The sequence below is a fragment of the Orbicella franksi genome, chromosome 6, assembly GCF_964199315.1.
Source record: "Orbicella franksi chromosome 6, jaOrbFran1.1, whole genome shotgun sequence".
Lineage (NCBI taxonomy): Eukaryota > Metazoa > Cnidaria > Anthozoa > Scleractinia > Merulinidae > Orbicella > Orbicella franksi.
This window is the reverse complement of record NC_138150.1, coordinates 1,146,534-1,161,252: the sequence shown is the minus strand read 5'-3', so window position 1 is coordinate 1,161,252 and position 14,719 is coordinate 1,146,534. Positions and strand designations below refer to the sequence as shown.

General features: G+C 38.5%; 3 protein-coding genes across 4 annotated transcripts; 1 reads left to right on the top strand and 2 right to left on the bottom strand.

Annotated features, from left to right (window-relative positions):
- Positions 1-19: 19 nt before the first annotated feature.
- LOC145489173 (PIH1 domain-containing protein 1-like) lies at positions 20-7,056 on the top strand. 2 transcript variants are annotated; one of them, XM_081468108.1, is made up of 5 exons: positions 20-400; positions 3,151-3,405; positions 4,018-4,154; positions 5,332-5,475; positions 5,773-7,056. In XM_081468108.1, exons 1-5 carry the CDS (start codon positions 31-33, stop codon positions 5,809-5,811), a joined length of 945 nt encoding a protein of 314 aa, XP_081324234.1. In that variant the 5' UTR covers positions 20-30; the 3' UTR covers positions 5,812-7,056. The 2 variants fall into 2 exon arrangements, with proteins under 2 accessions (XP_081324234.1, XP_081324233.1); XM_081468107.1 differs by having other exon boundaries at positions 5,332-7,056.
- LOC145489175 (uncharacterized) lies at positions 6,970-11,116 on the bottom strand. The gene has a single exon (XM_081468109.1). It carries the CDS (start codon positions 8,585-8,587, stop codon positions 7,640-7,642), a length of 948 nt encoding a protein of 315 aa, XP_081324235.1. The 5' UTR covers positions 8,588-11,116; the 3' UTR covers positions 6,970-7,639.
- Positions 11,117-11,209: 93 nt separating this feature from the next.
- On the bottom strand, positions 11,210-14,224 carry LOC145489179 (uncharacterized). The gene has a single exon (XM_081468114.1). It carries the CDS (start codon positions 13,099-13,101, stop codon positions 12,358-12,360), a length of 744 nt encoding a protein of 247 aa, XP_081324240.1. The 5' UTR covers positions 13,102-14,224; the 3' UTR covers positions 11,210-12,357.
- Between the last annotated feature and the right edge of the window lie 495 nt (positions 14,225-14,719).

The following is a 14,719-nucleotide window of genomic DNA, read 5'->3' as shown; positions in this document are numbered from 1 at the left end:
TAAAGAACAGCGGATTATACCAACAAAAATATGAGCTTATCCCATACGCGCGATCTCGAGCCCAGTTCTTCGGCTCGCCGGCAGTTCAAGATGGCAGACGAACCAACGAACTTCGACGACGAATTTTACAAGAATTTGCTGTTAGAAGAAACCAAAAAGTTAAAAAATGTGTCTCTTGATAGTGTTGAATTTGTGCCTAAGCCTGGGTATGTTATGAAATTGCGAAACAAAAAAGAAGAAAAGGTGTTTATTAATATTTGCACTTCGGAGAAAGTTCCTGCAGCGAAAGATATCAGCGATGAGGAGCTGGTGAAAGTTTTGGAGTCTGTAGATCCTACCCAGTATCGTGTACCTATGAGCCTTGGAGAGCCTCATGTAGAAGTTGATAATCGTGGTCAAGGTGGGATGTATATATATTTGTTTATATGGTTGTTGGGTATGTTGTTGTTGACAGTACCGCAGTTTGTTGTTTTTGTATTAAAAAAACACATGCATCTGTAATCAAGCTTACTTTAGAGGCTGTAAATGTGCAAGAAGCAAGCCATAAAGCATATAAACTTTCCTAAAAAACTGATCCAGGCCAAGAAAAATTATGAGGAATAAAGTTTTTCTCTGGAAAAACTGACTAAAATTGTATTCAGCTGGTAATGTGGCGGCAGACAATGCAGTCAACTGCACCTCTTTTGTTCTTAGGGCTAGGGGCATTGTTTGCATTTTTCATCAATTGTTTCTTTTAGCCAATCATAAAGAACTTTGTAAACAGTGCAGGTCACCCTGTATAATAAACCAACATATAGTCTAATAGCAGGGCTCTAAAAAAGGCTGTCCGCTGGTCCGGGACAAGTAGATTTTCCTGCTGGTCAAGTACTGTAACTTTTCATTCAGGCAAGGTCAAGTTGTTTTTCAACTAAATAAAAAAAAAGTAAACTAAGACTTGCCCAGGGCAAGCAAAATTTGAGAGCTGCTTGTTGGTAGGGCAAGCTAGAATTCAAGGCTTTTTTGAGCCCTGTATAGGCATATAATGAGGTTTGAATGCTGGCATATAAATTAATGACTTGCTTTAATTCCTATTGTCCAGGAGATTTTGTAACTGGTAAGAGAGATTCGCTCTGTATCCAGGTGACTCCCAGATAATCCGGGAGAGTTGGCATAAATGCTTACCTATATAATATCGTGGGTGGAAAATTACTCCTTAATTCTGGCACAGAATTTCAGCGCTAGTTTATATTTCACATGTGAAATTACAAAATTGTCATCACAAGCCTGCAAATAATTTTCGTCTATAAGCAGGTCATTTGTCAGGCCAAGGACAAGTTTTGACCTGACAAAAAGCCAGTCTGATCGGACAAATTCTTTTTTTGCCGCTAGAAACTTAAAATAAGAGACATTTGAGACATTCCGGTATTTCAGACCCTTCGCCAAAATGTTGGTTGCAAATTCAAATGACTTAAAAGTAAAGTCAACTGAGTGTAAAATCGATACTAGCACCAGAAAGGGGACCTTTACAGTAAGTCAGGTATTATTTTACCCCTTGAAAATTGACAAATTTACAAACGTTTGTACTCATTGTTTGCCTTCACTCACGTGATCAAGTTTCCCGCGTGTACAGCTTGTCAGTGTAAAAACTGACCAAAACTCACTCACAATAACATTCAGACTTGAAAATTGGCTGAAATGAATTCTTCAACTTTTTCTGAAAGCAAGTTTCCCTCGAAAATTTTTGGGGTCAATTGAATAAATAAATTTGCGTAGTTAGATGAAATTCAAATTGGAAGTGGTCGTGACTACAAAGTGTGACTAATTTGTACATTCACGCTTTTCACAAACACATGTCTGTGGCACGGGAACTAATTCAAAATATATTGAACCACAGATGTAAGAAAAAACTATATAGAGCTATAAAACTGATTTTTGATCATGTGGACTGGTAATACATTTGGTTTCGTTTTAGAGGTTTTAAAGTTCTTGAAAGCGATTGCATTCAGATAAACGAAACGTGAGAACTGGGACCGTGTATCCAATTTGCATAATATTTTAGGCCCAGTTCAGACGCCGAACTTTCCATGAGCCGAACCAAATACATTGAATTAAGTACATGAAAAGTTCGGCGTTTGAATTAATTAAGAATGGCCATTTGAATTTGGAACGGCCCAGCCGTTCTTCCCGCCTAGCTCAGCCAGGAATTTTGGCTTTGGAACGGCTTTGATTCAGGCATTAAACTTTTCATGAGCTGAACTTAATGCATAAATTATTATAACGTATTTTACAATCAACAGGTGTACTTTTGATAATTTGGATCGGTCCAAATTCAAATTAAGTTCGGCTCATGAAAAGTTCGGCGTCTGAACTGGGCCTTAGTCGAGCCACCACACTTGCAGATAACAAACAACGAGTAACAACATATAAGACCTCAGATTCAAGTAGTTTTTTAGACGAACGTTATTCAGACTAAATGGGGCTTCACAATCTTTCAAGACACCACTGCAAAATGCATAAATTAACACGTAACCTGAATAATGGTGCTGATGTGGCATGTTTACAATTCAACGTGACATTTGAGACATTGCATTGGGCGTGATAAAATTATTTCTCAGAAATGAAATAAAAGCAAAACTGATAACAGAGTCTTTTTGCGTAGTATTGTGTGGCAGTATAATAAAATAACTTGTTCCATATTCGGCCACAAATTTCCAATTAAATCATTTTTTTTAGCAGAAATGCCCAGTCAGAGTGTCCGACCAGACTAAGCTTTTACCTGTCAAAACCTCACCTTTACCGGACAATGACGATGACCGACTGTTATTTGCAGGCTTGCATCAGATGACAATGTTTGGCATGAAATTTCACAGTACAATAAACAAATCAAAAACCCACAATTGTAAGCGTAATTTGTCGCTTATGATATTATTAATAGTTAATCAAATGGTATGCTCATAAAATCAGGAAATAGTTTCATGCGCATTTTGTCAAAATTACAATCATTTTCCTCGCCTAAAGGCTCGAGAAATTATCAGAATTTTGAGAAAATGCACATGAAATTATTTTGTAATTTCACTGGTCACCATTTGATTACCCATACTTATTTCTCAATCACACTACCCTAATCCATCATTTGTACAGTAATGTATGCTGGTTTGCTCTTCATTTTAGGTTGCACAGCATACGATGTAGTCATTAATCCAACATTTTACAACAAAATACAAAATAGTGAACTCTTCAAAAGCTTCTTCCTCACCATTGTTTTTGAGGGACTAGAAAGTAAATATGACACTGAATTAGAAAGAAACTGGACTGTACTTAAGAACAAAAAGTGTATGGGTGTTCTACAACCTCATTTCATAAGAAGCAAAAGTAAACCTGTGATAATGGAAATGGATGATGAAAACACGTCAACCACAAAAGAAGGTAAAACAGCTTTAGTGTACTTTTTTTCTGACAATTTTCTGTCGCCTGCATTGCAGATGCTACATACTGCTGCTTACATTTCAACCCTTATTAAACAGTCACCCCCAGAGAAATGGATAGTGGGGCAAGGGGCTTGACCACTTAATAGAGGTAAAACAATAGAAAAGCTGACTGCCTAATAGGAGTGGCCATTTAATAGGTGGCTACTAATAGGGGTTCAACTGTATTCAGGGCTGACATTAAGTTTTGAGTCACCTGTAGCCCTGTTCTCCATACCCATAGCAAACTTGTTACTTTGTAGGTGAATTCTATCAACAACAGGGAATTTCACCCTTACCATTTGATCAAGGGAAAATCAAGCATACTCAGCTGTAACAGTTGTTACGGGTTACAGCCCTTAATGACAGCTCCAGTATTTATGGGGAAATTTCTTTCTGCAATGCAAGCTACCTTTCTGTTGTCACGGAGGGACAAGTGCCTGATCCATGCTACCTAATCCTTGCCTTGGTTATCCAGTTTACTCCAACCTGAACCCTACATTCAATTCTGCGAAAAAAGAAAATCGTCTTTTCAATTTAACTAATGTAACTTTCCTATTTAATTATCCTGTAGCCATGTTGAAAGAAACTAAAAAGATAGAAGAAGTGGACTCTAAATCAGAGGTCGCTACACCACAATATCATATAATAAGGGAGCCACCAGATGGAAGGACAGAATTTCTGGTCATTGAAATTGATCTCCCAGGCATAGTAAGTACATATTTTTGTAATATGATAAATATGTCCCAATTAAACTTCTTTAAAAATTGTTAATAAGTGAAAAAAAAGAAGAGTGGAGTATGATTTTAGACACAACTGTCAAAACATAATCACAATAAGACTGAACACCTCTGAGCTCTTAAGTTTGTTATACACAAGTGAATATCTAGTAAATATTTTTTTTTTTCTTATATAGTAATGTAAGCGCATTGAGTTTTCTAAATGCATCCAAAAAACTTTATTATTATTATTATTATTATTATTATTATTATTATTATTAAAGATTCGCACAGCTATTGATGATATTGAAGCTGGTTTCGTCATTGGCTCCGGGCAACAACAAGTTGCCTAGGGAAGCCATGAAACACCCCTTGTTTGCTTTTTCTCTTCTTTCTACATCTCCAGCACCTTTCTAAGAATTCTTGCCAACCCCAACAATGCACATCTCTGGATCAGTCCAACAGGAATGCCCACCTTAATGGCTCTCAGATTGTCATTCAATCTCAGTGGTATTGATCCCAATGCTCCCACTACCACTGGAATAACCTTTGTCCTCACACCCCACATTTTTCGAACTTCTCTTGCTAGATCTTGATACTTTTCAACTTTTTCATCTTCCTTCTCTCTCGCCCCATTATCCTCTGGAATTGCCACATCTATAATCTGACAGCTCTTGTCTCTCTTGTCAGTGATCACCAAATCTGGTCTCCTAGCCCTTATTTCATGGTCTGTTCGCACACTGAAGTCCTATAGAAGTTTGTAATCCTCATTTTCAAGCACACTGTCTGGAACATGGTCATACCATCTCTCCTTTCGTTCAAACCCACATTTTCCTGACAGGTCCCAATGGATTGCTCTAGCCACGTTATCATGTCTCCTTTTGTATTCTTTTTGTGCCAGTTTCGAGCACCTATTATTATTATTGTTATTATTATTATTATTATTATTATTATTACTACTATTATTATTATTATTATTAGTCAGAGATAAAGTAGATCTACAAGTACATTAGTAATTCAAATTATCACACTGCTGGAATCTCCTCTCTGTAACTGGAAAATCTGTCATCCTGTCATCAGTACATGAGTACTAGTAGTTAATGTTTGAAATTATTGAGTTAAATTTAGTTTAATTAATAAATTTGCAACTTTCCTTTATTATTGTGCAGAAATCAACAAAGGATACAACACTAGACATCGGTGAAGACCGATTAGTCCTCAACGTTAATCCTGACAAGTATCACCTTGATCTCAACTTACCTTTTGATGTCAATAAAGAGACTTGTGGTGCACAGTATAACAGGAAAACAAAGGTAATGGACAGTTGTGTTAAGGAGCACAGTGTTTTACAATTTTCCATTGTTGGTCAGTCAGAAATCTTCTAATTTCAGACATCAACTGAAGTATCCATTCCAAAACAAGGCCACTGTTGCTCTGGGAATGTTTTCTGCAACGTTTTTGCAGTAACTAATTAGCAAATAAATGTGTTTCACCTGCAGTTAAGCAGATGCCACTTTAATATCAAGAGTTTATGTTTTCCAGATATTTGTTATTTCATTGACATCACATGACCTGATTTTCTCACTTGTTTTTCTTTTCTTCTTTCACAGGTTCTCACTCTAACTTTGCCTGTTCTCAAAAGTAGCTGACAAGATGCACATTTCTAGTGATAATTATATTATTATTTCAAGGAATATTATTAACTTAAAACTGTACCATTAGTCTGAGAACAGATTCAGGTCAGACCAGTTTGTAAAATTGTTTTCCCACGAAGCTTTTTCTTTTCCACAGCTCCTCTATTTTTTCAAGGTGTATTTTGTTACAGAGGGGCTTTCATGTAAGTCTTCAGCTTTCACAATATTAATGGGTCTATAAGTTTTTAATGATTCATACTTATACATACGGGCTATAATCAGATTTCACCAAGAGTTCAGTACTGCCGGTTCAGGTTCTCACATTTTAATTGGAACACTTTGGCTGTTTTGAGTGTGTAGGGTTACCAACCAAGTGTCATATGACAGTAATCAAGAAACAATGAGATATCATCATCTTTTTATTCACTTTCCAGTGAGTATGTACAGTATAAAAATTTTGAGTTGTCTTTAAAAATTTTTGGGCTAGAATCGAGTTTTTCTTGATCTTTCTTCTGTTAAAAATATTTATTTACACTTTGATATGTTAAGGTAATTATATGAATCCTAGTGCATTACCAGGGATTTATAGTACAAGTAATATTTAACAATTTCTAAAAATTGCACAAGCCTTTAGGTTGGATGGGGGGGGGGGGGGAGCAATTTGAAAGAATTTTCAAATATCATGAGTCGTGTAAATCCTTAAGTACTCAAACTTTCCTACGATTACTCATTCATTATATAACTGAGAAAATTATGAACATGTGCACATGTTAATTTGCACTGCAGTGCAAATTTAAAGTTAATGATAAATTGGTCTGCTCTCAGCCAATCACAATGAAGTAATTTTCTGAGTCATATAATAAATAACAGTATAGTGCTATAAAGCAGACGAGATCAGCTGCTAGACACTAATATTAACAGGACAGTTGTACATGAGCACAGCATGGAGTGTCCAGGCTCATGACATTATCTCTCCCTACTGAAAACTATACATTTCTTTTAATGTTACTTCTGAGAATATGGTTGCACATCAGTACAAAATCTCCTGGCTGATCATTTCTTTTTTTTATTACCTGTCTGCTTGTCAGCGTATTGATTTTGTAAAGAGAATTTAACAGTTGATCTTCCTTGATGACTGAAGTATTTTTAAAAATCTCTTTAGAGTGGAGACATTTTTATCATGAGCAAGACTGAGTACACTTTTCAGAAAATTCAACCTTCAAATGAAACAAGGAAATTAAATAAATTCCTTCAATTCTATCGCACATCTACCATGACTTATGGACATAATTTTACCTATATTTCTGACCCTCAAAAGACCTTTGTATGATTAATTTTTATCATAAGTAAATGTACAGTTAAAAAATGAACAATTTAACCAATAAATACAGTGCAATAGATATTCATTCTCAAACTCACTAAGTGTCAACAAAGGAAATTAGTTAAGCTCAGAAATATTTTAACACCTTGCCACTGTTTAAGAAAATCAAATACTACTCAAGAGCAAAATAAGTGTATTCTGCATGACTCCAGCAGTGGAAAGTTTGCTTCAAGTAAGTATCTCGCAGAGAAGACTTGTGTGAAAAATCCTTGGTTTATCTGACAGCCTATTTCTGTTCTCAACTAAATTTTCTGCTCCTTGGTCATTGTTTTTGAACACAGAGGTTCTGGAACATGTAATTCAAAGGTGATCCACACAAGGTGTGCACACTTAAACTCCTACCATTTCTCCTGGACGCAAGGTAGTGAAACGTTTTCCACTTCATGTAATGATAAATCAGAAGATTGCGACAGTACCACATGAAAACTGTCAAGGAGTGTAACCTTAATCTTCTGACAGCTCTCATGCTACCTCAGTTGAAGAACCCCTATTTTCGTCATTTTGAAGTGACTCTTCATACGTTGGTGGGAGATCAAAAGACAAGGTATAATAAGGGGGTGGTGTAACAGGAGCTGGCTCCCCATGGAAGTCCACCCCATCTGTTGTGGCTGATTCTGTGGGATACTCTGGGGGCGGTATGTGGTGATCCCCTTCACAAGCGTTACAATCGTCTATACTAAACGCCCTGTTTTCCACAGCTATTGTTGTAGTACTAGATCTAGCACGTAACTGCTGCGTCGAGCGTCGTCTTCTGCTTCTGCTCCTGGATCTTCGTCGTTGTCGTTCGATGTATCTCTGCCTGCTGTACTTGCTCTCTCTCACAAAACAACAACAAAGAATGAGCAAGAAAACTGACCCCGTCAAAATGGCCGCGGAAAGAAATCCCGCCTTTGTAAGCATCACATTTGAAGTTTTCTCGCAACTCCCCCGCTCGCACTGTTCTCCGTGAGAGCAATCTCTCCAACTGATGCATGATGTTCGAGCAGTTGTTGATTGTGTTGTGGGAGTGGGAGAAGAACACGAAGTTTTAGTACATCTTCCCTGACAACACTTGAAATGTTGCTCGGTATTGTTGTAACAGTCTCTATCGTACGAACAGGATTCTGACGTGCAGTGTGCGTTAACGCATTTCTCGCCTTCAGGACAATGGTTATGGATGAGACAAGATTGACATTTTTCTACAGGGCGACATGTTAAACCAGCACAGCAAATCTCTTCCTTCCGACAGTCGGCGTTCTTAGAACAGTTCGAACTTGCAAAGTCGGGAAAAAAACAAGCAGTGACAAGAACCAGGAATATTATAAAGTGGTCGAATACACTCATCGTTGATAAATGGACCGAGAATCTTATGGTCATCACAAACTGATCACAATAGGTCCAAAATGAAGGTAAACTGCGAAAAAATCTCATGCACGCGAGGATCGAATTTCAGCTCTTTGAACTTGCTATTGACATCTCGACAGTTTTCTTTGTTCCACTGACAATTATATAACCATATCGGAACAATAGCAAATGATCGACCGATATTTTTACGAGTTATCAACAAAACAACGGTGTATTAACGTCTTGGAAACTCCAGATATAGCCATGTAGGAAATCTAGCATTGCATGCTAAGATTCACAATGGCTATTGTTTCGTGTTGTGATGACAAGGCGGTGAAACAGGAGTAAACACGCGATCTTGTTGACGGTTCGCTTTGGAAGGAGTCTGGGTGCTAACTGGCTACAGATCAAAACAAGGATTGAGAAGCTTTCAACAAATTTTCTTTAATAAGCTTAATACATGGACTATTATTAGGCGAAGGACCAGAGTCATCCGATTGACGGTATTTTGAAAAAATGTCAAGGCATGTGCAGCCCTAACCTTGGCCACGGACTTTGGACCGCTATAGTCCAATTTACTACTGTTGCGTGACGGGGAGAATTCAAAACAATTGCCTTACATTTTGTTTTCAAAATCGTTTCAGAAGATGACATTTCCTTTAATTAAGTACGAGTTTCGTCGTAAAATTTGAGTCTGAACTGCTAGTGCTAATAGGTATTCGATGTTTGTCTTGTCACACACTACTGATTGTCACGCACGCCTGATTTTGTACGCATAACTTTCCATCGCCCAAAACCTTCTTTCAATTCTCTTTCCATTGTTTAGCGTTTATCAAACAAACAGTGGGATGTCAAAGGGCCTCAGCTCTCCTGGTCTAAAATAAACGTACCTCGGGCGGCGAAGGCTTCGACTTGGAATCAGTGCTGCGAAACGAAATTCACAAACTGGCTCCGCAGCGAAAGAAAAAAAACACACATCAAGTTTTAGGGACCATCTTCCCTACTACTCTCTGAAATAGGGGATTACACATGATTGTCATTTATGCATTAGCTGATACATAAATATTTTAACAGGATTATTCTCTCTGAGTAATATGTTTTCTTTTCAAATAATGCTAATTTATGATTCAGTCCCTAGTTTTGTTGAACAGTTCTTTAATAATTTTGAAAATCTGCGTTATTGTTTCTATATGCTGTTTGCCTGAGCAATCTCAAGGGTACTGTGTCCCAAGACTAATCAAACTGGAGTTGGGGTACAGGGAATTATTTAATTGTTCAAATCACTTGAAAGAAAACAATGCAAAGCTTGAACTGACAACATCTATGTTCTATGTTGTTACAGCAAACACGTTAAAATCACGTTCAACTACTTCTATTAAAACAAGGTCATTCGTAAAACGGTAGAGCTTGCGACGGAGGGACCCCTCCTCTGAAACATAAGGGAGGAGGAGTGGTGCACTTAGAATGCTCTTCACGTTTCTATGTTTTCCTCGTCACTCGCATGACTTGGCCTTCTTTGAATTGCTCGAATTTTGTGGTTTGCAAAGCACACGCCAAAAATCAAAGCTATCACAATAACTGCTGGAATAATGGTTGCCGCCAGAACAGCTGTCAATGAGTTAAGACTGCTCCCAGAGTTCGTGCCACCGCCCGATTTGGGAACCATCGTAGCAACACCTTTGATTTCCTTACACACTCCTTGCACGCAAATTTCTGTCAAGTTGTTGCATTCATAACTGTGTTGACAACGCCCAGGTTTTAAAGTCCCGACTTCTGTCGTACACTTGTTTCCAGTGCAGTTTTCTTGCTTCGAAATGTCGCAATCTCCGTCGTAAGTGCAATAGTTTCCACAATATTTTCTCCCAGAACATTTGCCGAAGCAGCATTTCCTCCCCCCGGAAGGAAAACAGTCTTGATCGTTAGAACATGAAGTTTCAGTAGAAATAGCGATTCTGGCTGTGATAAAAATATAGTGTGAAAGAAAAAAAACATATAAATACGAACGCATAAGGAACACTTCCAGAAGCAATTAATAGAAATCAGGGAGACAAGCTTGAGACAAGAGCTCTATTCTAAACTGGCGTGTTTCCGTTACAGTTTATGCTCGGTGATATTATTTTAGAAGATTTCGAAGTTGATAGGAAGCCTTGCGCCGGTCGACAATGAATTTGCACGTACCTTTTGTTATTGTTTTATTTTGTAAACAGCTGCGAAGAGGGTAAAGATTATTTGAAGACAAATGTTTGGAGTCAATCCAAACCTCATGACAGCTTCACAATAGCCAATTTCCGAGTTGCCCTAAGCCTCTCTATCGAAGCGAGGCCTGGTGTAAAACCTTTCATTTGAAAATGAATTTAAATTGCATATGAATGAAATCTCATTTTTATATGAAAGGATGGGCACTAACACTCGCTTTAAGAAAGAAGTTAAAGGTAATTCGGAAATGGCCTGATATTGAATCAGCTTTTTCGTCGCTATCTCTTCGAACTGCAACTGCTGTTTCAAGGACCACAGCTCTAACAGTCTGGGTACCCTGTGACAAAACTGGCAACAGACCAGTAACGCAGCCCGTGAAAACGGCGAGCAAAAAAAACTACACACTAGGCCCCTCTCCTTTTTTCGCTCGCCGTTTTTTGGCGCTACGCCCCAACTAACTGAACGCCTGAAAGAGGCTAAACAGTGGGACGAATTCATTATTGTGAGGACGTGACCAGTAAATCAAAACTTTCATTTAAAGCTTCTGACTGTACATGACTTTAATCTAAGAATACAAATAATACAATGATGCTTAAAACTAAACAAGCGCAAACTCATGAAAAATTTCAATTCATGCAAAACCGAGTCAAAGCATTTTTTGCCGATTTCGCTATGTCATGCTATTTTTACTGAGTAACTGGTATTCCATAAATTTGGCGTTTTACGACAGCCGTTATTAACAATGCGCTTATTTTAGATTTTTAAAATCTACAAGTTTTCGATTGAAAATTAAAAAAGGCAAAATCCGACAGTTTGTCGGATTGTACAAATTAAAATACACAGAGCCACGTGATGCACGAAAACTATAGCGCTGCAGTTACATATATTACGAGTCAAAATGTGAATAAAACAAAGGAAAATGCAAAGCCAGTACTACGAGAATTTTAATTCTGGTTTTGATCACGTAGAAACCTAGATCTAATTCAGTGGTTAAAGCGTTACCTTATTCTATTTCCGTATAGATGTTGTTTTATCTTTGCGTTTCTGAAGCAATTTACTCTGTCAAACTAGCATAGTTTTAGCCCGTTGTTGGTTTGATTGATTATCTTTTTCGCAATTCCATTGTTTTGAATTATGACAATTTTCCGGTGATATAATTATCCATTCTTGTTAGCCTCAGTTAGCCCTGCTGCGGTTAAGGTAAATTATGTTAATTTAGTCCACTGTATGTCGGCGTGGAAAATAAGCAATTGTTTAAATAATGCAGTAGTAGCTGTTACCACATGAATGAGTTGTCAACGCTTCAGCACTGAGATCACGTAGTTGGCAGATAAATGCTTGAGAAGTTTTAAAACTAGCGCGTCCACATTCCTGTAATTCAAAATAAAGAAAAAAAGCTATGGACAGTTTAAGTATCTTATATATTCTCAAAGATATCTTACAGACATACGGGGGCAAGGTAGCTTGAAAAGAGAATGTTATATACTTTATGGAGCTCAGCATTGCTTAAATTACAAAAAAAAAAAAAAAAAAAAGAATACCTTTAACGATCCTAAAATCTATTGCATTAATTTATTAAGCGCCTTGCTAATTCTTTACATCTCATGTTTACTGCACTGTCCCACAATTCCTTCCTTATTCTAGAAGAGTCCAGTTCTGAACTACTTGGTGGTCACATCGGGCGGCTTGACGGCCTCATCATAACCTGGTGGTGGGTCATCCTTTCCTTTCACTTCTCTCTCGAATCCTAGCGAATCGTAAGACGGCAGAGCACCAGGAGCCTTATAAGGACAGGGCCCTGCTCCCGCCTCCATGGGAGTCGCGCCATTGCAAGCTGCACTTCCTTGCTGCATTCGAGGATCCGCGGTCGCCAAGGTATTCATTGGTATAGTTATCCCCGGCATTCCAGCTTGACCAGCTTGCCGCGGGAGCGCGATGACGTTTGTAGGTCGCTTTCTGGTTTTCCTGAACACGAAGTAGATCAATGGGACAAGTGCGACTACAGCAACGAGACAGGATATCGCAATAATTTTGCTTCCAGTTCGCCATGTTTTTACTGTGTGTCTGTATTTCTCAGATTCTTTTAAAGTTCCAATTTTCGAAGTTGGATCGGTCTCATGATCCGACCAAGATTTTGTCGAGTGGGTCGACTCGGGCGTAAACGTGGTCGGTGTGTCGTCCGCGTTAATCTTACAATATCGAAATCCTCTAATCTCTTTGCATTTCTCTCCGGCTCTGCAATCATTGTCGTTGACACACGGACAAAAATGATGCCAAATGCAATGGCCCACGCAGCATCTCCCATAGTGGCATTCTTTATCCTCGACGCAGTCTTTTGAGTAGACACCCAAGGTGAAACAGGAGATTAGGGCGAAGAGAAGCGAGAGCGACCAAAAATTCATCATTACTTGTACACGAAATCAGGAAAAGTTTTTCGCCGATACGACGTCGTAAGACTAAACGACCTCAGTAAGTCTTGTGATGAATATGGAAGATGTTAACTCGTGGTCAGATTTTATTGAATATTTGTGTTGCCATGTGATTTTAAGGAAGAAACACTAACCATCGCCAGATCTAATTACTACGGTTGGCCCTGTGGCTTCCTTGTTCCCAGGCCCCTGTTCAGCTCTAAGGACACAATTCCTTATTTAGCAACTTACGTTTCGCAAGGGAAGAAAATTGTTCACAATTCACTCCAAGAGGATAAAACATACCAACTTACAGCTCACGAAAATAAACTCTCCACGAAACTTAGTTAATACAGTTACATTTAGAGTGAATTTCGAATGTATCAGGGGTTATTAAGCTTATAATAATAATCATATACTTTCAGTACAATGACCGATAATTTTAACAAGACTATTTTTAAAACTTTACAAGTCTTAATTCCCGGCTCCATACCAGATCTGTTATTTCATTTTGATGAAAAATAGTTTTTACAATTTGCTTTGCCTTGCTATTTGGCTACAAAGAAAACTGTATCAATTCGCGTTTGCGACGACAACTAGGAAGCTGTCGCGTTAAATTAAATTTACATTTTCCTTTGGAAGTATATTACAAACCCTCGTAAATAATCGTTTTCATTGGCCAAACATAGAAATAACGCGAATTAAGTTTCCATGTCACCAGAGCACAGAAAAGCTTACCTAAAGTTATGACAACGTGTGGCAACTAAATAAAGGGAAATACTTTCAGACAAGATTCGTTCCCATTTCAAAGTCAGGGGTCATTCCACCAGTGTCACACAAACAAATAAACTAGCCTCTTCCAAGCGTTCAGTTAGTTGGGGCGCAGCGCCAAGCCGGTCACTGTTCGGGAAAGGAGCCCAAGGAAAGAAGATTGGATCCGAGAGAGCCAATAGTCTCATCCATTTTGCTACTCCAAACCGTAGAAAATTGAACCACATTACAAGAAAAACATTAAATTTTAAGAAAAACCCTGCATGAATGAATCTGTTCAGGTATGAGCTCCGATTTTCTTCGTCACGCGACGATACGCACTGGAGGGTGACGGAGAGGGCGTCAGACCCGGTTTGCTTTACTAACTGATTTACAAATCCACGGCTGGCTTTGGGCAAATCCTAACTGCATCGTCATAACTTGGTGGTTCATCGATTTGTCGTTCAAATTCCAGTAAACCGTAAGGTGGTGGAGCATCAAGAGGTGATGAAAGAGAACGTTCATCCATAAAAATCACACTTGGACTTCCTGGTTGCATTTCATGGTAAGTCACGCGAGTTGCGTGCAGCGCGGTTTCTCTTGTCATTCTCGCTAGAGCATATCGTGATCTAGCCTTCTTGCATAAGAAACACAGACATCCAATTAATAGTGATGCAGCAACGAAAGCCACTGCTACAATCGCTTCGCTTCTACTCCATGCGTTCTTTACGACATGTTCAGTCGATCTGTGATTGTCGACACACTGTCCGTCTGTACAAACTGAGCTTCCTTTACATTCACCGTCCCGTGCACAGTCGATAGGCTGTGCAGAGGTGGTGTCATGTGTTGACGAACGTGTAGTGGG

Coding starts and splice junctions, on each gene's coding strand:
- LOC145489173 (XM_081468107.1), top strand. CDS start 31: ATGAGCTTATCCCATACGCGCGATCTCGAGCCCAGTTCTTCGGCTCGC. Junction 401..3,150: donor AGTTGATAATCGTGGTCAAG/GTGGGATGTATA, acceptor TCTTCATTTTAG/GTTGCACAGCATACGATGTA. Junction 3,406..4,017: donor CACGTCAACCACAAAAGAAG/GTAAAACAGCTT, acceptor ATTATCCTGTAG/CCATGTTGAAAGAAACTAAA.
- LOC145489175 (XM_081468109.1), bottom strand. CDS start 8,587: ATGAGATTTTTTCGCAGTTTACCTTCATTTTGGACCTATTGTGATCAG.
- LOC145489179 (XM_081468114.1), bottom strand. CDS start 13,101: ATGATGAATTTTTGGTCGCTCTCGCTTCTCTTCGCCCTAATCTCCTGT.